Raw genomic sequence first — 24,947 nt, forward strand, 5'->3', positions numbered from 1 at the left:
TCCCCACCCCTCATATTTGGGAGACATACAACATTTAATCAGACAAAGAGAAATAATAGTATGCACTTGTAGTGCTACAAAAATTAGATGACTTTATTCGTTTTAAAGGACTTTATTCGTTTCGACATTTTTGCCACCTTAACTTTTTCATCTGCACTGTATCCATATTTTTCTTGGACACTAATATTGTTGTAATAAATGTTTTTATTATATGTTCAGACACCTCATGAAAATATTAACACGTTTTAATATCTGTATAACCTGAAATGAGTTGCACCATAGAATTTTTCCATTCTGGTCTTACTCATTTAGTTTAGTGTTCACTTATTATAAACTAACATTGTTTATTTGCATATCTTTAGTCTCTTCTGTCCATAATTCAATCTCAAAATGAATAAAATTTACATTGCCATAGGTGTGATTTTACATGGATAATTCAAAGACTTTACATTGCAGCTGGGCCAAATACCACAAACCTTGAATGTTTTCCATGCCAAATATTTTGTTTTAAAATGAATATTAACTGCCACCTTACTGATTTTTTCAACTGTAGTGATAGATCATGCTAATGACAACACAGATGTACATGGAAGTCCAATACAGAGAAGCTATTGGATCTTTTTAATTTTTATTTCATTTTTCTTTTACAGAAAAGCACACCAGGCATAAAAATGTGTAAACTCTGGATAAAAAGTTATGGAAAAAAAATCAAAATTTTATGCTCAAGGTAAAACACTGAGTCCCCTATGATAATGCATAAGATTTTTTTAAAAAAAAGGAGCTAATCAGTTACCAAGATGTTTGTTAAAAACTTAATACCTCAAAGAATGTTCAACTTACCATTTTCATCTTTAATAGGAAAGCATAGAATATTTCTGAAAAGAAAGAATTGCATATAAAGATACATGTTGATACAAGCTTTAAGTGCAGTGATGTAGCAGACACTAATATTATGCCAGTTTCACAGAATAGAAGAACAAATGAGATACATATACAATTTCTCAAGAATCAGAAAACTTGCATTTTTGATTTAAATTTACATTTTCAAGACCCTCCCTCAACAATAATGAGTCACTCGGATTCAACTGGACCCTCATTAATGTAGCTATAAAGTTCATAGGAATGCTTATTTGGTTAACTTTAGCAAAACCCTACAAATATGAAATAGCCTCTGTAGTGCTCTGAATCTACATCAATGCCAAGCTCTTTTCAGGCAGCGTCTCTGCATATTTTATCCTAAGAAATTCAACAAAAATACATCAAGAATAATCTTAATTCATTAAAATTCACAAAACGGTTTAATTTTAAGCAATCAGTCCAATGACTTCAACTGTTCTTGTACTTGTCATGAAAACAGAATGGCCAATATATTTTATTTAGCAGATCAACTACATCCCCATTTTACTTACAACATGCAATCAGAAACAGAATGGCCAATATATTTTATTTAGCAGGTCAACTACATCCCCATTTTACTTACAACATGCAATCAGAAACAGAACAGCCAATATATTTTATTTAGCAGATCAACTACATCCCCATTTTACTTACAACATGCAATCAGAAACAGAATGGCCAATATATTTTATTTAGCAGATCAACTACATCCCCATTTACTTACAACATGCTATCAGAAACAGAATGGCCAATATATTTTATTTAGCAGATCAACTACATCCCCATTTTACTTACAACATGCAATCAGAAACAGAATGGCCAATATATTTTATTTAGCAGATCAACTACATCCCCATTTACTTACAACATGCTATCAGAAACAGAATGGCCAATATATTTTATTTAGCAGATCAACTACATCCCCATTTTACTTACAACATGCAATCAGAAACAGAATGGCCAATATATTTTATTTAGCAGGTCAACTACATCCCCATTTTACTTACAACATGCAATCAGAAACAGAATGGCCAATATATTTTATTTAGCAGGTCAACTACATCCCCATTTTACTTACAACATGCAATCAGAAACAGAATGGCCAATATATTTTATTTAGCAGATCAACTACATCCCCATTTTACTTACAACATGCAATCAGAAACAGAATGGCCAATATATTTTATTTAGCAGGTCAACTACATCCCCATTTTACTTACAACATGCAATCAGAAACAGAATGGCCAATATATTTTATTTAGCAGGTCAACTACATCCCCATTTTACTTACAACATGCAATCAGAAACAGAATGGTCAATATATTTTATTTAGCAGGTCAACTACATCCCCATTTTACTTACAGCATGCAATCAGAAACAGAATGGCCAATATATTTTATTTAGCAGATCAACTACATCCCCATTTACTTACAACATGCTATCAGAAACAAGTTAAGATTAAGTTTTAAATAACACTAGATCTACTCAATAACAGTCAAAATACTCAATGAAGAATCCCTTGAAGAGACTGATGCTCAATTAAATGAAAAGAATTCCAGGAATCCAAGATAAGGCAGTATCTTCTTTTCAACTACTCTGTGTCGAAACAACCTGAGATCTTCTTGCACAGTAATAAATGATTTTCACTGGCTGCTGCAGAGGCCATATTGAATGCAACTAGTTATCTTTTGGTGAAACCCACAGCTATACATTCAGAAGGAGTAGCTGTAACAGGGGTTTTTTAAGATACCACTATGCTGGCCATATTGAATGTCAGATTGGCACCAGTTTCATTTATAACCATCCATTAAGAAGAAGAAATAATGAGACTTTCAAGATGGTTACTGTGGTGACCGTAATGGAATTAAAAGTGGTACCATTATCACTGATGTCCATCTAGAACTTGGGATGAATGCGTGTGTAAAGTCTCAAAGCAATCCTACAAGTAGTTTTGGAGGAGTAGTGACAGCTAAATTGTGCTAAGTGACAGCCAATGATAACAGACAGACATAAAGACAATCCCATAAGCTAATATGGTACAGCTTAACACAGCACTATTATTTAATTAATGGGTTATTTGTGGTAAACATTGAAGTCTTTGTCAACGAGCCATTTATTGCTTTTTGTAAGACACATGATAAACATCTTTGTGACCAAGACTAAATCTCATCAAAGAGTTCTGTTGTGTTTACAAGAGATCCCAATGATTTTTAAAAAATGCAGTTAACTCCAAACTACTGAGTAAAATACTAAATTCATTAAAATCTTACCTAATGGTCTGATGCATTAACTGCGTGTTCAAAATTTACAAAGATGTACAATATACATATATGAAATTTAAATTTGTTTTCTCCTTTTTTTCTTACATTGAGTGTGGATGGGTGGCTTGAATGAAGATATGAAAGTTATAGAGTATGTGTGTGCAATGGGAATTCTTTTTACACTCTTGTACACGTTATAAAAGAGAGTAGTTAACTTAGGACAAATCAGGAGATTTGCAAAATTTTGTCAGAAGTTTTGACTTCTAACAGAAGGCTTTTCAAAGATAATAGCAGCACATGTCTCATACTTTCTTATCTAATATCATTTTCAGCCATTTGTATGAGAATTTTTGTACCATTTGTGAGTCAAGAAACATTATTTTGACATAAAAAGCATTAATCAGCTGACACTATTTTCTGACTCTAGTTTCACACTTAGTATTCTGGTTTCACACTTGGAACTCTGGTTTCACACTTGGAACTCAAGTTTCACACTTGGTACTTGAGTTTCACACTTGGTACTCTAGTAGTTGTCATACTCACTACTCTATTTTCATACTCACTACTCATACTCGGTAAACAAGTTACATAGATAAGGTTCATTACAAAGAAGAGAGATACAGTTTTTAGTCAGCTATTGGCATTTAGAGGCTTACTCAAGGATTAGTAGATATTTTTTGCAATTACTTGTAATGAAATTACAAAACTAAATATTTTATGAAATCAACAAAAGAAAACTGACTTTTGGTGATGCTGTTTTCAAAATAACTCTTCTAAACACAATATTCTTGATCTGTTCTAAATCAACAATAAACCCAGAATGCATCCATATTCACGTTTTCAAAATTTAAACCTGATAATACAAAATATTCTGCTAATACATGGATGTGTCTTGAAATCTCTTGCTGTAATGTTTTCAACAAGCTTTCAAAGATTGGTTATCATGAAAATAAAGTTAATTCATACAGAAAAAGCAAACAAATTTATTACAAAAGACTATTTATTGAATACTATACCCAAAATGATTATACAATAAGTTTTCAATGATGTAACCCCATTCTCTCTCTCTTGTCAATGTCAATGTCCATCCAATGTTTTTGGACCCTGTTGTGTTATTGAGCAAGACGTGTATGGACATTTGTTTCTTTTATGGCGATCAGATTCAGAATGAAGAAAAGGGGTAATGAAGGAAAGGGGTAACTTGCTCCTTTTTATAGTTAGACCTTTGCTTTTAACAAGCTGAGTAGAAGTTGCATGTGGAACTCATGATGAAGGTAAGAAGACAATGACTGGCATTTAGAACTCAAGATCAAAACCTGTATGTGGAACTCATGCTCCAAGCAAGGACAGGACCTGCATGTGGAACTTGTTATCAAAGTAAGAAAGCAAGGACCGGCATATGAAACCCATGATCAAGGTAAGAAGGTCAAGCCTGCATGTGGAACTCATTATCATGGTAAGAAGGCCAGGGCCTGCACATGGAACTCATGATCAAGATAAGAAGACCAGGGCCTGCATGTGAAACTCATGATCATGGTAAGAAGGCCAGGGCCTGCACGTGGAACTCATGATCATAGTAAGAAGGCCAGGGCCTGCATGTGGAACTCATGATCATGGTAAGAAGGCCAGGGCCTGAATGTGGAACTCATGAGCATGATAAGGCCAGGGCCTGCATGTGGAACTCATGAGCATGGAAAGAAGGCATGGGCCTGCATGTGGAACTCATGATTATGGTAAGAAGGCCAGGGCCTGCACGTGGAACCCATGATCAAAGAAGGTAAGGGCCTGCAATTGGAACTCATGATCAAAGTCAGGTGGCAAGGGCCTGCATGTGGAACTCATGATCAATGGAAAAAGGCAAAGGCCTGCATGTGGAACTCATGATCAAAGAACTGCTGAAAAACTTCAACCAAATCGTAAGAAACTGCTCACATTGATAACATAAAAACAACAACAATGCATCTGCAAAAGTGAATGTTATCTCACTTTCCACTAGTGTGGACTTGACAACAAATCAGAAAGCAAGCTAAATGTGTGGGTAAGATGCTGAATACTCAACAAGATGAAACCAACAAAATTCTAAATTCTGTGGACTCATGAAATTCCGTTGTAAAACATCCTAATTCTAAAGCATGTGTAATTATCAACTGCATGGTAAAACCTACCTAGTTCTAAATCCTGTGGACTCATCAATTCCACGATAAAATAAGTGATGAGAGTAAGCATCCTTAATATTCAATAATTCTCCTGAAAAAAAGAGGTGTGTTTTAAAATTAGAAAAACAGTGAATGTTTTCAAACACTGATCACAATAATGACTAAATAAGAAAAGGATTTATATTCACAAGGTAATCTAACATCTCTGGTCACTTTAATCATGCATCAGATACATGTGATCTTACAAGAATGTTCACTTAAAAAATATCTAGAAAAAGCTTAATAATTTGTATCTTTAGACAACTACGGTGGGTAACTGATTCCTGTTATTCAAAAGTACCAATGCAAGTTTATTTTTATCCCATACCAGAATAACACAACAACAAAAATATCTAGAAAATTGATTCTGGAATGCTTTCAAATTTCCTAAACATTATGGCTTTGCTTTCCAGTTTGTCATGCAAAAGTAAGGTGATAATAAATAAATGTTATATGGCAAAATATTATATGGGTAATAAATCCTGTATAACACAGTAGTATTGATAAAATATTATATTGCAAAATATTATATGGGTAATAAATCCTACATAACACATTAGTATTGTGATAAAATGTTACATGGCAAAATATTATATGGTAATAAATCCAATATAACACAGTAGTATTGTCATATAATGTGGCAATATATGGTAATAAATCCTATCTTAACATAGTGGTAATGTGATAAAATGTTACATGGCAAAACATAATATGGGTAATAAATCCTATATTATAACACAGTAGTATTTTGAAAAAGTGTTACTTGTCCAAAGTTATTGAAGCTGAGTGTCATGGTGTCATGGTAGGTACATTCTGGTAAGTTAAAACTCCTGTTAACTCCACGCTGACAAACTTAAAGTATTGGAGTCAATAAATCTGTCTTTCTAAAACGTATTGGCTTCCATTTATAAATTTATGAAAGGTCCATAACTAGGAAATTAAAAAACTTTGACAATTTTGAAAAACAATATTTAATATCATGAAGATAGACTCAAGTCACCTATATATTAATTCAGATAATAATATCAAATTTCATCTGTCTACCTCAAGTGGTTTTTGGCTAAATTGTGTAAAAAAGGTCTTTGGAAAAACAAAATTAATGCAATGCAAAAAATACAAGAGCAAATTACAGAATTTAAAATATATATTCTTGTAATTGCCTGGACATTTAATTTTACTTTAAATTCTTTAAATGATTCATTTTTTTATAACTTAGGACAGAGGTTTAGCATATACCTATGTTATTCTGTCCCTTGTTCCATCACAGGCATAGGTTATGTTGTAACTTAACAACTTGTTGTGAGAATTTGTTGCAAAATTAACATAAAATATACACAGCTGACATCTGGTACTACCTGTTGTGGCAACATGACCAGCTATACCCTGAGTTACTGGCATTCGGATTTCTGTCTGGACCTGTAAGAGGATGTATATTGGAAATCAATGGAGTATTCATTGGAGATTTTAAAGACAGAAGAGAAAGAGAGTATTATGCATATATAAAAATGTTGAAAATGTCCCATTTTGTGATATGTAAAGAAACAAAAGTGACAATTGGACCTGATATTGCTCATCTGGTTTACATAATTTAACAGCTGACAATATCTGTAAGCAGATTTCTGTAGTATTATAAAAACATAACCTAATGTAAACTATCTACCAACCTTAACATCATCCTGATGTCATCTATTTTATTCTAATGTAATAAAAATGCTACCGTGATACAGAACCTAATTAGACTAAAATCTAATCTAAATTTGGTCTCTAAAGAGTGGTAACAAGCTCAACCAATCACATACAAAATGATGTCATAAATATGCATATATCTTGCTGATAATAAAACTCATCATTGGCTTGCTAATATAAGGCTACAGTGAAATGTTTCTATAGCATGCTTCATAATAACACAAACTGAACATAATTATCAAAATTTTACAATTTCACAAACCTCTTAAAGTACCATAAAGTTTTTGTCAAAATAAGCTATAAATTTATTTACAAATTGTCAAATATAGTTGTATTACTGTTGAAAAAATATCTCTTCACTGCAACTTCTTTGCATGAATGAAGATGTTAAAGGTTTCTATTTGTGAGAGTCCATTTCAAAATGTATCAAAAGTCTATCACTGCATTTTGATCTTTGCTTATTTGAGAAATATGTATTATACTAAGCTCTTTAAAGTTTCTTGCCTGAATGTATAAATTCGTTAATTTACCTACCCAATTATGTAACTGCTGATGTCAATCCTGCAGATTAAGGATGTTATAATGACCAATTGATCAGGTACTGCTTTATAAAAACAAACAAAAAGAAGCAGCCATCTTGCACATGTGACTTAACTGTGTCAGACAATTATCCTGCAATCAATTAACTAGTGAATCATACTGTCCATTCCTTCCAAACGTTTCTCCATTTATTCCTTAACAAATATTCATGCTGTAGTTGAAAGAATTACCTACAGTATTCAGATTTTTCTGGAATCTAGCAGAGAAAATTCCAATGGTTTGAAATTTAGACACTGCTTGTTATTCATCTTTTGAGTTTGAAGATCACTATGATATCACTATCTGGCTTGGTTTCTATGAGTATATGAATGGCTGATAAAGCCAATTTGTGCTCTGAACTGTCTGTGACACACTTGACAGATGAAGCTGCTTGGGTTTGCTTCATTAACAGAGTATGTAATGTAATTCTCCAATTTCTGCTGCTTGATCTTCTGCACTGTCTCTGCAATTTTCTTCTTTTCAAAGTCTGTAGGTCCAATGTAGATGAAACTTCACAAGGTGCACAAGATCTTCCCAAGACTCAGAGTAAATACTCTTTTCAGATATACTTGAGGGAATCTTGAAAGCATTTCTTCTGACACACCCTGATATCACTTTCCCTACTTCAACTCGCTAATGAAGATCTTTGGAAGTTGCTCTTCTGACATCCTGGTGATGTGGTCTGCCCATCTTAACTGTGATTACATCAGCAGAGTGTGGATGCTTGGAGTACCTGTCTGTGTGACAGCCTCAGTGTATGGGACCTGTCCTGTGATCTATCTTGTCCTCATCAGTATATTCAGATGGTCACTGTGAAAATGATTCAGCTTCTTTGTCATAGCATCTGTACACTGTCCAGGTTTTGCATGTAAACAGCAGGGTTTGTTTGTAGACTGATCCCTCCCAAACAATTCTGCAGTCTGCCAAAGGCCACACTTGCTTTAGCAATTCTAGCATTAGTTTCATCACTGATGTGAACTGCATGTGACAGTTAGCTGCCAAGACAGGTAAACTTGACAACTGCCATGAAGGTTTGGCCATTTACTGTGACAGTGGGTTCTTGATATTGATTGTGAGACTGAAACTATCAGGCTAAAAAGAAATGGTCTATACTGTGTTCATATCAGACTCAGATTTGGCATTCTGGGAATAGTCATCAGCAAACAGGGGATCATGAACAGTTATTGCCAGTAACTTTGTCTTTGCCTACAGTCTCCTCATATTGAACAGCCTGCCATCAGTGTGCTATCTAATGTCGATCACAGTATCATGGAAGGCCTCAGTAAACATGGCAGAAAACAACATACTGAAGAGGGTTGGAGCCAACACAGCCCTGTTTTAAATCCACTGGTGTCTGGCGATGGTTCAGAGCTTGGGGTCAACACAGCGCTGCTTTAAATCCACTGGTGACTGGGAAATGTTCAGAGGGTTGGGGCCAACACAGCCCTGCTTTAAATCCACTGGTGACTGAGAATGGTTCAGAGGGTTGGGGCCAAAACAGCCCTGCTTTAAATCCACTGGTGACTGGGAATGGTTCAGAGGTTGGGGCCAACATAGCCCAGCTTTAAATCCACTGGTGACTGGGAATGGTTCAGAGGTTGGGCCAACACAGCCCTGCTTCAAATCCACTGGTGTCTGGGAATGGTTCAAATTTTGCCATGGTCTTCCAAAGGCCAACATGGCTGACTGTGTCAAAGGCATATGTCAGATCAATGAATGTTATGTACAGGTTCGAGTTCTGTTTCTGGCATTTCTCCAGGAGTTGACAAGCTGTAAACACCATGTCTATGGTCTCTTGTCCTTTCCTGTCACCACACTGACTCTGTGGCAGTAGCCTGTTATCAATGTGATGTACAAGATGATTCAGCAGAACACTGGTAAGGATTCTGCTCGCTAATGACAGCAAGGAGATGCCAAACACTGCTTAATGACTTCAACAAATACACATGCATGTATAGGACTGTAAAAGTTCTCTTATCATTCAATATGTAATTTGTTATTGTTTTTTGCATTTTTTTCAGGTACATCATAGCACAGGCTGAAATGACTTAAACATACTTCTTGGTGCACATTTTAAATGGAGCTATTATGGAGTCACTGTTATTGATGCAATAACATCTGACAATGAAAACATGCCAAGATTCTTCAGCCATTCATGCTATACATGTATGTACCAACACAAGGTATTCTGCTTCAAATCAAATAAACTGGCAATTGCTATATTTTCATTATTTCTCACTTAAAATGCTATTGATTAAACTCTGCCATTGAAACACAAGCTTTGCACCTATACCCCATACCTTACCCTCATTTGCAGAGACAAGGGATGTATAAGCATCATTTTGCTCAGTAATAAAACTAACTGGACACCCTAATGATATAAGCCAATATTATAGGTTGGATCAAAACTTGATGAGAAATGAGGCATCCAGAGTGGTAATGAACTCTGCCAATTCGGGATGCAAAATCTCCTCATTAATAGACATGAATTTACCTTATTATTAAGCTTAAACTTGTGTGAGATATTCATGATATGAACTTATATCCTAAGTTTGAGAACAATTAGATATACTGTCTCCCTCAACCAATCAGATGAGAAGATATGGTTGATAGACTAGGAATACTGTCTCCCTCAACCAATCAGATGAGAAGATATGGTTGATAGACTAGGAATACTGTCTCCCTCAACCAATCAGATGAGAAGATATGGTTGATAGACTAGGAATACTGCCTCCCTCAACCAGTCAGATGAGAAGATGTGGTTGCTACACTAGAAATACTGCCTCCCTCAACCAATCAGATGACAAGGTGTGGTTAGCATGCTTGACTCACAACCAAAGAATCCTCAATCAGATCATCCTGAATCAATTACCATTATGTGCCCCTGGGAAATGAACTTTACTCCAATTATCGTGACACTAAATAGCCTACTTGTGTTGATGTCCTATATAAAAATGTTCCAAACCAAACAAAACTTATCAGATGCAAGATCACCTCCTTATTAGCATGGATCCTGTTTGGTATCAGTCTTGGTAAATATCTTGACATAAACCCATATTTCAAGTTAGATCAAAAATCAAACCAGAAATGTGTCCTCCAGACTGACAAGAAACTCAAGTAATCAAATGCCAGATCATCACCTCATGAATATGTGGGGACCATGCTCGGTACCAAGTTCTTTCAAGATCGAGATTATGCATGCAAATCTGATCAAAGCTGTAATGGCCTAAACTCAGGTGAATTACAAATTCCATGTGCTACCATTTAAAGCGACATGTTCAAGGTTGCACCTAATTACACAGGAATGTGGGCCACAATGTTATAACTGTAATAAGCCCAAGCCTTTCAATGAAAGTGTAAAACAACACTCTACATGAGTTCAAAGTGCAAAGCTACCATTAAAAGTGTTATGGTCATGATATTATATAATTACAGAGGAATGTAAGTTATGAACCTATGCTGAACTTTAACTCTTCAGTGAAAATATAAAACAACACCTACTTACACAGGAATATGGTTTTTGAAGCTATAATAAACCTTAACCCATCAGTGAAAATAAAAACAACACCAAATTACACAGAAACATGGGCTATGATGCTATTACTGTAATAAATCTTAACCATTAAGTGAAAATATAAACTCTGCAAGAACTGCAAAGAATTATAACATTCCCGTTACAGATATCTGTACCATTTTATCAAATTTCCCATCAACCTTTCTTGATGACAAAAAGATCTTATAAAATAAGACAAATTCTACTACTGAAAGTACATTATATTCATGCCATTTTGTTAATTGTATAACCCATTTAACCTGATGATTACATGCCACATACATAACATAGTCAAGATATTCATTCAAAGCATCCTGGTGATCTTTTAAGTGAAGAGTGAAAGATACATTATGGGTATGAATCCTCACATAAAACTTACTAAATCTAACAAACCAAGAACTTATGGCTTGAGCAACAAGAAGCTAAGTATACTAGGTGAAACGCTCAACAATTACCCTAGGGTTCTTTACTTCTGTCTCTGATATTGAATGCCATTGTTGTTTATCTCACTTCAAATCAAACCTGACTTCAAGTTCAATCTGTTCCATCACTATGCAGTGCACAATAAAAAAGTCACCAGTTTATCAGAATTTCTGACATTCCTGAGATATATTTAATTTCTTTTAAAAAATCAAAGCTAGTTTGTTGCAATAAACTCTCTAGTTCAGGCCTAAAAGTCACTACCCATCATAAAACATTTATTTTTTATGTAAAATACAATCAACCCTTTTACAATGACCAACTTGGTTGCAATTCATTTTGTTGTAATAATGACACAGAAGATGTATAGATTCTGGCTTTTTTCTGCATGAGCTATTTACTTATTTGTGTCAGGCTATATACAACATTTAACATTTAATGATATTGAAAAAAAGAAAAAGAAAAGATGTTATGCTTTGTTATAACTAATTTTGTCAAATATTCAACAGTTTATTAACATTCAGGAAAAGTAGCAATAACAAGATTTTCAAGATTGCTATGGTAGTGGCCATATTGCATGTGTGAGCAGCACCATTTTCATCTAGGACAAACTAGACCATGGGATGAATGTGTATAAAAGTTCCATGGCAATCCTCTAAGTAGCTCAGGTGTAGTGACAACAAACTTGTCCTAATGGGTGGACACAGATGGCAGACCACCCCATAAGTTCTGATTTATGACCAGTACAGTTAATAAAAAAGATAGACTAAAAAAGTCAATCTTACTTCATCATTCGTTGTGATTCCATCAAACACCTTGGCAACCAGTTCTTCAGTTTCATTCTCAATAAGAAACACAGAACACCTGTAATGTGAAATGTTAGCTCAAAGTAAGAAACAGTGATCAACTGAAAAATCAAGACATTACAGGTCTAGTCTAGATAAGAAACACTGATCACCTACAAAAGTCAAATGATAGCTCTAAGAAATAATACGCACCTGTAATATCAAACATTAGCTTTAAGAAATAATGTGCACCTGTAATATCAAACATCAGCTTTAAGAAATAATGTGCACCTGTAATATCAAACATCAGCTTTAAGAAATAATGTGCACCTGTAATATCAAACATCAGCTCTAATGCACCTGTAATGTCAAACATTAGCTCTAATAAATAATGTGCACCTGTAATGTCAAACATTAGCTCTAATAAATAATGTACACCTGTAATGTCAAATGACAGCTCTAAGAAATAATGTGCACCTGTAATGTCAAACATTAGCTCTAAGAAATAATGTGCACCTGTAATGTCAAACATTAGTTCTAATAAATAATGTGCACCTGTAATGTCAAACATTAGCTTTAATAAATAATGTGCACCTGTAATGTCAAACATTAGCTTTAAGAAATAATGTGCACCTGTAATATCAAACATTAGCTCTAATAAATAATGTGCACCTGTAATGTCAAACATTAGCTATAAGAAATAATGTGCACCTGTAATGTCAAACATTAGCTCTAATAAATAATGTGCACCTGTAATGTCAAACATTAGCTCTAAGAAATAATGTGCACCTGTAATGTCAAACATTAGCTCTAAGAAATAATGTGCACCTGTAATGTCAAACATTAGCTCTAATAAATAATGTGCACCTGTAATGTCAAATGACAGCTCTAAGAAATAATGTGCACCTGTAATGTCAAACATTAGCTCTAATAAATAATGTGCACCTGTAATGTCAAACATTAGCTATAAGAAATAATGTGCACCTGTAATATCAAACATCAGCTTTAAGAAATAATGTGCACCTGTAATATCAAACATTAGCTTTAATAAATAATGTGCACCTGTAATGTCAAACATTAGCTTTAATAAATAATGTGCACCTGTAATGTCAAACATTAGCTTTAATAAATAATGTGCACCTGTAATGTCAAACATTAGCTTTAAGAAATAATGTGCACCTGTAATATCAAACATTAGCTCTAATAAATAATGTGCACCTGTAATGTCAAACATTAGCTTTAAGAAATAATGTGCACCTGTAATGTCAAACATTAGCTCTAATAAATAATGTGCACCTGTAATGTCAAACATTAGCTCTAAGAAATAATGTGCACCTGTAATGTCAAACATTAGCTCTAAGAAATAATGTGCACCTGTAATGTCAAATGACAGCTCTAATAAATAATGTGCACCTGTAATGTCAAATGATAACTCAAAGAAACATTCAGCACCTGTAATGTCAAATGATGTCTCTAAGAAAAACTGAACCTTTGTTATGTCAAATGAGAGCTTTAACAGACACTGAGCATTTGTAGTCTCTAAGAAACATTGATCACCTGTAATGTCAAATGTCAGTGCCAAGTAAGAAGGAATGAGTACCTGTGATGTCAAATGTCAGTGCCAAGTAAGAAGGAATGAGTATCTGTGATGTCAAATGTCAGTGCCAAGTAAGAAGGAATGAGTATCTGTGATGTCAAATGTCAGTGCCAAGTAAGAAGGAATGAGTATCTGTGATGTTAAATGTCAGTGCCAAGTAAGAAGGAATGAGTATCTGTGATGTCAAATGTCAGTGCCAAGTAAGAAGGAATGAGTATCTGTGATGTCAAATGTCAGTGCCAAGTAAGAAGGAATGAGTATCTGTGATGTCAAATGTCAGTGCCAAGTAAGAAGGAATGAATATCTGTGATGTCAAATGTCAGTGCAAAGTAAGAAGGAATGAGTACCTGTGATGTCAAATTATAGTATTAGTTTTGTAAATTTCAGGTCTGAGAAGAACAAGATTATTTCAAAAGACTGGAATGAGGTACTAAAGTCAAAGCAATGGCAGCTAAAGACCTTGCAGATACAATGTGTGACTCGATGACACTCCTATATAATATTTCTTGGCGTTATATATAATACAGTGTAGCAAATGTATTTTATGACATTACATTGCAATGCTAATAATGTGAAAAGATTTGTATGGTATGTTTATAAACAAAAGTTCATAAATTGAGGTAACCATATGTTCCATAAAGAGCAAAGTATTTACCAAAATATGAATAAAATATTAACATGAAGAAATGAAGGGGAGAAAAAACAGGAATGTCTAAATAACACAAAGAAAATAAATTTACACTGTTTTGTTGGAGTAACAAAAATTCATCCTATTTCAATTTGCAAATTAAATTGTGAAAGTTCATGTTAAGAAAAGCAGAGAATTGCCTAACCTTTCTGCCTGAGTAAGATTCCTGGCTTGTTGCATAACTTCTCTAAGCAATTTGGTCAAATCTCCTGAAATGTCCAAAATTTTGTAATTAGATTAAATAAAGACCAACATTCAAGTAAATAACAGTTAATCTTTCAGCTACATACAAGAAGTTATTTTCTAGCAATGTCTTAAGACTAATACCTTGTGAGAATAAGACTGCTGATGAAATACTATTTAAACACAATGAATTAGTTATCTAAACTGACAATCTCAAGAATAAAATATTATCTAAAACACAATAAATTATCTAAACACTCTCTTGGATAAAATATTATTTAAAACACAAACAATTATATGTCTAAACACTCTCTTGGATAAAATATTATTTAAAACAAAAAAAATTATATATCTAAATACTCTCTTGGATAAAATATTATTGAAAACACAAAGAATTGACCATCTTAACTGACACTCTCTCGAATAAAATACTGTGATGACTAATGTTTTAACAACAAAAAAATTGAAATTCTAAAATGACTACTGATAACAAAATGAATACTGATAACAATGTCATTTGATGAAAAATGGCTGTTTTCTTCTGCCAATAACACAGTGCTGCTTGTTTAGAATATTTTATCCTTAAATCAGCCATGCAATAATCAAATACAGTATTTCTGAAGTCGTAGTCGATTTTATGCCTTAAAAAGCTAAATTATTAACATTATACTATTCCTGTAAAACAGGACTTTGTATATTTTTGATAATACTTCCAATCCCCACTGGTTAATAAAAGTTATATACACCACATAACAGGGACATACAATGTTAAATTTCACCAATGTTAACTTGCCCAATATCAAGGTATTAAGAACACTGATGACTTGGAGAGTTGAAGTATTACCAGTTAACAGTAGATCAGACAGAAGAACATAACTCCAATGACAATGCTATTCATGGTCTCTTTCACTACCATATGGCTCCAAATAACTTTACATTTTTCTGAGATAAGTACTATCTGGTCAACTTATTTAACTAAATTGAGTTGCCTGCCTTGACAAATTGACATGAGTAAAATAAACTATATTTGGTAACAGAGGATGGTTATTATGCCATAAGCATGGAGGGATTGATGCCCATCCATGATAAAACAATTTATCTATGTTTTTGGCTGGGTACTGTTTTGCTCAACTGATTCAGTTTAATGGTGTGTCTCATTAAATAGAACCATTCCCAATCAGGATTTGGATCAAAAGGGATTTAACATTAGTACTTGAACTCATTAATGAGTTTCAAAATTAAGAGTATAGCCTCAGAAGCAGTGGGTTTCTCAAGTTCTATAAATTAAATAAAATTCTGTATTATTTGAAAAATGAAACCATAATATGAATGTCAGCATCTGATATTGGCCAAGCACCCCAGGAAGATTTTCTAATATTCAGTGACATAAGGCCTCGTGGGCCATCCTACATTTTAATAAAAGAAACAAATGCATTAAAAAAATTCAAACTGCAAAGATAAATGTATTCAAGTTAAACTCACATCTAGAAACTACAACTCTTGGCTAATATACTATCTCTGACATGGAGCTATACTGTTATAGAGTTGTCAAAATGCTCAGGAAAGTGTTTTTCTACAATCTGAAACATTCCCATCAATACACTGGTTTTTTATATGATCTAAAACATTCCCATTTATTTGAAAGCAATTAGATGGCACATTGGTAACCTTGACATTGATAGACTGACTCATGATGTAGTATCAACACAGAATCAGACAAATAACAAAAGTCGGGTACTTACAATGGTGTCAAATACAGGAGGAAGTTATCAAAAAAGTCATACGGAGAGCTCCTCTTTATAGATAGTTTAACTTGCAGAAATGTTTTCTTACATTTGATGTTAAGCAATTAAGTGAGAATGTTAATTCTGCATGACATTTATAGAGTAACATTATTGCATTATAACAAAAGTGATTTTAATAAGATAGTTCGGAAAATTTGTATAAAATTGACTAACATTCAATCCAAAAGACAAAGCTTCATGTTTGTGAGTCATATAAGAATTTTTGATCCACTTTCATGCAACTTGAATACTGAAATGCATCTTTTTAAGGTCATAAATAATTGGGGACGAAAATCCATATAATGGTAAATTCAAAAGGTCAAATTGTAAATTGAAAGTCACAATGTAATTGGAGATTCTAAAGCAGCAGAATATTTCATCAACATGAACAAAACTCAACATGAATTTATAAAAAAAACAAAACAATTTCAGTTCTTGTAGCAGATAGGTATTCTAACAAGGATGCACTTCAATGTAAATACACTTCCAGAACTGGAAGCTGTTCTGAACACCATGACAACCGTTTAAAAAACAAGAATTTCATACCACCATCTTTTTTTGTGTGGCATGCATGCTGGATAGATGGGTGCAAGGGAGGACAAGGATATCACTGTATGCCTCTTCTAGATCAGTGAATGGGCATACCAAGAGTCATCTAGCAATGACACATTCTCCCGATCCCATGCTTTTGTCTCTGGCCTGAACAATGGAATTGGCAACTTTGCTAAAAAATTTGTCATGGCATACAGATCACCTGAGACAAGTCAAGTGTGAAGGTGGATAATCTGGACTGTTGTGCAGAGAAAGCCTCTGTGCTTATATAGAAGGTCCTTGCACTAAGGTAATGTCCTGGGATGGCATACCAAAAGATAAAGATCACTGAACCATGATTGTTGGGACCACAGAGGGGCAATCAAAATGAGTGGAGCAGTGGAGATCCTGACTTTGTGCAGCACCTGCAGAATCACCTTGAACGGTGGGTAGGCATAAGTAGACCGATGTTTCCACTTGAGGCTGAAGGTTTCCACTGATCAGGCCCTCTGGTTTTGGACTGTCTCCTCCCAGGTCTGAACAGGGACCCTGCTATGGACTGGTCAGGGACAGTCTGTGAAGACTACCTTGACTCTCCTTGACAGACTGTCTGCAAAAATATTTTTCTTGCCATGAATATCAAGAATGCAGAGGGTAATTCCTTCCACAGTTGAAAAAACAAAGGAAATTCTAAACCTCCATGGAGGAGTAGGGGCATGTGTGTCTCCTTCTTGCCTGACGTACACTACCACTGTTTTAATTGGAGACCATCAAACAGCCACTTACTTGCTTGAAATAAACCTGTACAAAAAAATGTACCACCATTTCCAAATTATTTGTGTTTTGGGTAGATTCTTACTACAACCATGAACTAATCCTTATAGTTTCAAGTGAGCACCTCACTTTGAATCTGATGCTGTTCAGGGGATGAGTGAGGGTATGCATGGTGGCTCCAGTCAGAAACTGGTCCTGATTTGTCCACCAACTCAAGTGGTGGTGAAATCCCGATCTTAGTATAATCTTAGCTGTCAGTGGATTTCTGTTTAGTTTCTAGTTCACCAGATGAAGAAACTGGAGGTGTTTTTAGTGCAGTCGTCCAAGAGGAACAAGATCCACTGTAGAGTTCAAGATCCCTAGAAGGGATAGATATAGGCAAGCTGACAATAAAGTCTTATGTCTCAATGCCTCCAAAAGTAATCTGTCATGTCTGTCCAGTGGGACATGGGCTAATCATTTGTTGGTGAGAAAGTTCATCATTACATATACCAAATCCTAAAATCTGATTTCTCAGTCAGGTCACTATGGGCCAGCAGCAAGATATACCAGTCATCAAAATACAGGAGTGGGATCAGATCTTCAGTGACCTTAGGTGGGTGGCAACTACTCCCATTACTATGTAGAAAGCTGTGGGTGCAGAGTCCAACTGACATGACAGACCATGAAACTGGAAAACTTCCTTTTCCAGACAAAACTGGATACACTTCCTGTGAGGAGGAAAAATTGGGATGTGAAGGAATACACCTTAGAAGTTGATAGAGACTGTCCAGTTGCTGGGACTTGATGACTGAGGCTGTTTTATATTTCTTGATGGGTTGCTTCTGACAAAAAAAATTTAAGGCACAAAGGTCATTAGTTGAAACCTTTTGCTTATTGGATACCAGGAATATCTAAGTAAAAGGCAAGAGACTGGTCATTTAACACCATCTTTACTATGCTAATCTATGGAAGGGAGTGCATTTCGTCCTTTAACCAAATCAGATTTACGAATGGCAAAATGTGGGTTATTTCTTGAGGAAATGGAAATAGATCATGCCTAGAGATTTTGGCAATCGCCTCCAGCAAACATGGCTGGTGACAGAGATTCTTCTTTCAGAGGACTGAGAGAGACTACCAAGAAAAGACTGGCAATGTGATATTTTGATGGCACACACCCGAGGCTTAAGTTCAAATGCTTCCAGCATCTTAACTGGAAGGCATGCCCAGATCACCATAGAAATGCCCACTTGTGATGTCAAAGTGTCTAAGCAAGAAGTCTTTACATGCCAAGCTGGGAAATGTAACCTGTAGCTAGCTGTAGAGGCCAGAGGTCTCAGCACAGATGTGGGTTGACCACCCCTTCTACTGCCTAGCAAACTCATTTATCTGATACAGGGGAGACCTAGTGCCAGGAGTGCAGTGCCACATAACTTCTTGTCCTGAGCAAGGAGACTGCCCCTAATAGCCGCCTCAGCATGATGACAAGAAAAATTATTGATGTTCCTGGACCATTTGGGGAAAGAAGACTGCCCCTCCCCTTTTCCTTTTAGTTCCATATATGCAGATGATATCAGACCAAGACCCACAATATCAACCCTGCTATGACAGGAAGGACAATTCACTTCCCTGAAATGGATGTCCCCACAGTCCATGGGGATTAAGGGGATTATAAGGGGGAGGTGCCGATCAGATCCCCTTCCCTAGTCACTCATTCCCCAAAGAAGTTTATTAGTAGACTGGTGTTGGTGTTGGTGGAGTGTGTCTGTGCATATCTACCCAATCCCTGTCCCCAAAAACAAGGGGCTCTAATGACCAGTGACTGATGGATGCTGACCAATCCTTAGATCTAATACAGCTGGATCTTAGCTTTCCCGTTCCGCACAGCTCCATCTGCTTGTTACTATCACTTAGTTATGGACTCTGACAGGGTGCTGCTCCTCCATTATGTGTGTGTTTGGGGGGAGGGAGGTGGGAATGGATGAGGTCAACTCTCTACTACCTGGTATCTCCATTCTGTGGGCATGGTTTGAGACATGTGGTCAAACACTATCAACCAGCAGCAATACTATACGTGATTACTGTTGACAACAGGTGTAGTTAAATCAATATATTGTCATGAAAAGAGAGGGAGTACAAGTCTAACTTACTCTAGATTATACATAATAGTGAACTACCTGTGATCAAGCACAATCTAGCATCAGCAATAATAAAACTGATTAATGATGACAATTAAAAAAGTGAACCCAGTAAAATGCAATTATTGTGGAAAACAAGAGTCCCTCAAAGGTACTGATACTCTACTGGCTGAAAAGAATTTCCAGGAAGTTAGGATAAAACCATATTTTCCTTTTAACTGTGAAGTTATGCAGCCGTCTCTAATATTCAGTGATAAATAGATTTTCAAATTAGCTGCTGAGGTAGAAAAATCAGATGTCAACTTGGGCACAATTTGACTCAGGACCGACAAGACATCAAAAGAAGTCCTGATGTGGAAACAATAATGATATGACTTGTATTGGATGAGCAACAATACCATGATTTTCAAGATGGATGCCATAGTGGCCATATCTCATAGCAGACTGGCAACTTTTCTATTTAGTACCGACTAGATTTCATAAGTCTTCCAGTGAAAGCACAATGTTGATATGACCAGCCATCTAGGAGAGGTAACAATAACAACATTTTTATGATAGCCATTGTGGCAGTCTAATTTGAAGTTGGATTGGCACTCTGCGCCATAGCTGCTAAATAAGTGACTCTGCTATCTGATGATTTACATTCCAGTTTGGAATTATCCCTATGATGACCAACTCTGAGGTCATGTCCGTATGTTAAGAGCAACAAATTAGTTCCAAACACGTGGCCAAATTACTCAGTTAATTTTCATGACTTAATGAAGCCAGTCTAAGACATTGAAAGTAATTTTAAACCAAGCACAATTCTATTAAATAAAGTGTGTTAATACATGTTTTAGCAAAGCATAAAACTGCTGATGTTTATTGGAGCACTTCTGTTGTCAAATCTTCAATTTCGGAGGTTTGTAGTTTTGCATGTTGTAAAGCTCTTCAGTTTCGGAGGTAAGTAAATCTTGCTTTTCTATGCAATTCCATGATGCCAAAATAAGTGATTGGTTTTTAAAAACATCAGAACTTGCAAAATTTGGTTGAATCAGCACCATTTTCAATTATGATCAACAAGACATTCATTCACATGAAATAGCAAAACAAAAATTTTAAAGATGGTTACTGTGGCATGCATATGAATATCAGAATGACACCATTAGGAATAACTAGACAGCAGAAGGAAGTTGAGTAAAATTCCCATGCTGCTATGCTGCTATATTCAGGAGGAGGAGGATAACATTATCAAGATGGCCACTGTGGTGGCCATATTGGACATCTCCATGAAACATTTTTCCTTTTGAACCAAACAGACATTATGTTCTCTGGTGAAAACCCCATGGCAATATAACTTTTCATTTAACAGGAGTAATGATAATATTTTCACTATGGCATTTTGGAAGCCATACAGGGCATCAGATTGGCACTATTTTCATTCAAGACCAACTAGACATCATAAGATTTTTTTAGTGGAAACCCCATGTTTATATGACCATTCAATCATGAGAAGTAGCAACAAGATTTTCCAAATGGCCAGTGTGGTGGCCCTACTGTATATCTGAGTGATACTATTTTCATTTAGGAGCAAGTAGGCCATGGGATGAATGTTTTTGAGAAAATTTATGGCAATCCTCCATGCTGTTTAGAAGAGTTAGCAATAACAAACTTTTTGTGTGTGTGTGATTTGGATTGTTAACGTAACTTTTAAAAAAGATCTGTCATATTGCTACGATGTCTGCATTGTTGCAGTTTATAGTGATATCTAGCACTGGGGCATCATGCCGCAGACATGTAGTATGATGTCCCACCCAGTTACATGATCCTGACACAAGGCCAACCAGTCCTAACACTAACCTCTTAATGCTGAGCAATAACCGATGCAGCTCTTAATACCATTTTTATAAGTCTTTGGTAAGTAACAAACTTGTGGTAAAAGATAGAATGATGACATATTACAGATGACAGATGATGTTCAATATGACCTGTAGAGATAAAAAAATGGGTGGAGTGTGATCCCGACTCTCTACCTGAAGAAGAATGGTGTGTGACCACTTGAATGCACTAAAAGAAAATAAAGTGAGTTTGTGACCCTGTCTGCAAGTCAAAAAATAAACATAAAGCTTAAGTCAATGAATCATCAAATCAGATGCTCACTAACTAAATGTAGACTAAAACAGTGATCGGTGGGAGGCAATACCTACCCAAGATTCCGTAAAAATAACCATTACAATTTAATTATAATTCAAATATAAACAATTATGTATTATCCAACCACTAAAGGGAAAGGGTAAAATTACTTAGGCACTGCTGAAAAATGAAACAACAAATGCCTAAAAACTCTCAAGAGACAAATATACAATAGACTGAAAGTATAAACATTACATCAGAATCCAGACACAGTGTCAAGTAATAACTATATAGTGAAAATCATGATGCGAAACATACTACCAATGTTCTGTCTCAAAAGTCTACTGTATTTAGAGTTGGTGAGAGAATTGTAAAGTTTTGCATTTGGCATTTTTCTAGATGTGAGCCAATGAAAGGAAAATAAGATGGACAGCATCAATCATTGATATCTTAGCATTCAAGCTAGAGAAGCCATCCTTGTTAGCAATGAAACAAAGTTAAGCTCTTAAACTCACACAATTAACATCTTTAAGCTCTGAATTTCAAACTTATAATCTATAAGCTAAGAACTTTAAATGGATAATCTGCAAGTTTTAAACTTCAAACAGATAACATTTGAACTTCAAATGGATAGTCTCCAAGGTCTGAACATTAAACAGATAACACCTCCAAGCTTTGAACTTCAAATGGATAATCTGTAAGTTTTAAACTTTAAAAGGTTAATCTGCAAGCTTTAAACTTCAAACAGATAACATTTGAACTTCAAATGGATAGTCTCCAAGGTTTGAACTTTAAACAGATAACATCTCTAAGCTTTAAACTTCAATTGATAATCTGTAAGCTTTAAACTTCAAATGGATAATCTGTAAGCTTTAAACTTCAAATGGATAATCTGTAAGCTTTGAACTTTAAATGGATAATCTGTAAGCTTTAAACTTCAAATGGATAATCTGTAAGCTTTGAACTTCAAATGGATAATCTGTAAGCTCTGAACTTCAAATGGATAATCTGTAAGCTTTGAACTTCAAATGGATAATCTGTAAGCTTGAACTTTATCGATAATCTGTAAGCTTTGAACTTCAAATGGATAATCAGTAAGCTTTAAACTTCAAATCGATAATCTGTAAGCTTTGAACTTTAAATGGATAATCTGTAAGCTTTGAACTTTAAATGGATAATCTGTAAGCTTTGAACATCAAATAGATAATCTGTAAGCTTTGAACATCAAATGGATAATCTGTAAGCTCTGAACTTCAAATGGATAATCAGTAAGCTTTGAACATCAAATGGATAATCAGTAGGCACTGAACTTCAAATGGATCATCTGTAAGCACTGAACTTCAAATGGATAATTCGTAAGCTTTGAACTTCAAATGGATAATCTGTAAGCTTGAACTTTAAATGGATAATCAGTAGCTTTGAACTTCAAATGGATAATCAGTAAGCTTTAAACTTCAAATGGATAATCTGTAAGCTTTGAACTTCAAATGGATAATCAGTAAGCTTTAAACTTCAAATCGATAATCTGTAAGCTTTGAACTTTAAATGGATAATCTGTAAGCTTTGAACTTTAAATGGATAATCTGTAAGCTTTGAACATCAAATGGATAATCTGTAAGCTTTGAACTTCAAATGGATAATCTGTAAGCTTTGAACTTCAAATGGATAATCAGTAAGCTTTGAATATCAAATGGATAATCAGTAAGCACTGAACTTCAAATGGATAATCTGTAAGCTTTGAACTTCAAATGGATAATCTGTAAGCAATGAACTTCAAATGGATAATTTGTAAGCTTTGAACTTCAAATGGATAATCTGTAAGCTTTGATCTTTGAATAATCTGCAAGCTTTGGACTTCAGAAAGATAACATCTCTAAGCTGTGAACTTCAAATGGATAGTTCACAAGCTTTGAACTTCAAATGAGTAATCTCTATGCTTTAGACTTCAAACATAATCTGTGAGGTTTGAATATCAAACAGACAACATATTTAAGCTTTAAACTTCAAGCAGACAACATCTGTAAGTTCTGAACTTCAAACATGTAACACGAACAAACATTAAAAAAACATTAACAGTTAAATGAACTCCAGTTTGTTAATACCACTCTGAACCTACTCTCACTCCAAATGTAGTCATCTCCCACTGGAAACTGGATTCTTCTGAGCAATGTAAGGCTTTCTGACATAAGAATGTCTGGCTCTGATTTAGAACCAATGTGGCTTTTATACTGGTGGACTGTTCTTTCCTGCTGGTCAGACTTAGCTGCAGCCATGGAGAAACCTTGCAGAGAGTGACTGAAGGAGATAGGGGTAGATTTGTGACGCATCCTATTATGCCATCCTGAATCAGTAACATGCACCACCGTAACCTGAGAATCCTGCTGACATGTACTTGAAGTACTCTGACCTATGGAAGTTTGCCAAACAGCCACAGACACGCTGGGATCTGATTTCCCAGCAAGAAATGCAGTATTGAGTGTAGTTTTCATATCAGTAGAAGATGAAGATAAAATAGCATTAAGTGATGGATCACTTTTAGATAATCTACACTTTGACTCTTTCAGTCCCATACTTACACTGGATTGGCTGGTGTCTTGAATTGATTCAGATGTATCCTGGATCATGGCTGTATCTGAGTAGCTGCATCTACTCTTCATTTCAGAATTTAGTGGACTCCATGCATCAAAATATTTCTCCAGATCATCTGCATCATCTGTTTTTGTACTCAAATGTTCTTCCATGTCCTCAGCCACACTGATAAATGTGGAATCCAGCTCAGATCCTG

At 35.1% G+C, this 24,947-nt stretch overlaps 1 protein-coding gene across 1 annotated transcript in view; it reads right to left on the minus strand.

The window, feature by feature from the left end:
• Positions 1-24,947, minus strand: part of LOC149796270 (cGMP-dependent 3',5'-cyclic phosphodiesterase-like) — a 322,613-nt gene that overhangs the window by 66,039 nt on the left and 231,627 nt on the right. The window contains exons 14-18 of the mRNA XM_089960908.1: positions 14,807-14,870; positions 12,377-12,455; positions 6,709-6,769; positions 5,324-5,405; positions 841-875 (exon numbers count right to left, since the gene is read on the minus strand). Coding sequence (XP_089817034.1) covers positions 841-875; positions 5,324-5,405; positions 6,709-6,769; positions 12,377-12,455; positions 14,807-14,870 — 321 coding nt within the window. The remainder of the gene's footprint in view (positions 1-840; positions 876-5,323; positions 5,406-6,708; positions 6,770-12,376; positions 12,456-14,806; positions 14,871-24,947) is intronic.

This window comes from Sinohyriopsis cumingii, chromosome 6 (assembly GCF_028554795.1).
Source record: "Sinohyriopsis cumingii isolate HCF-2022 chromosome 6, ASM2855479v2, whole genome shotgun sequence".
NCBI lineage: Eukaryota > Metazoa > Mollusca > Bivalvia > Unionida > Unionidae > Sinohyriopsis > Sinohyriopsis cumingii.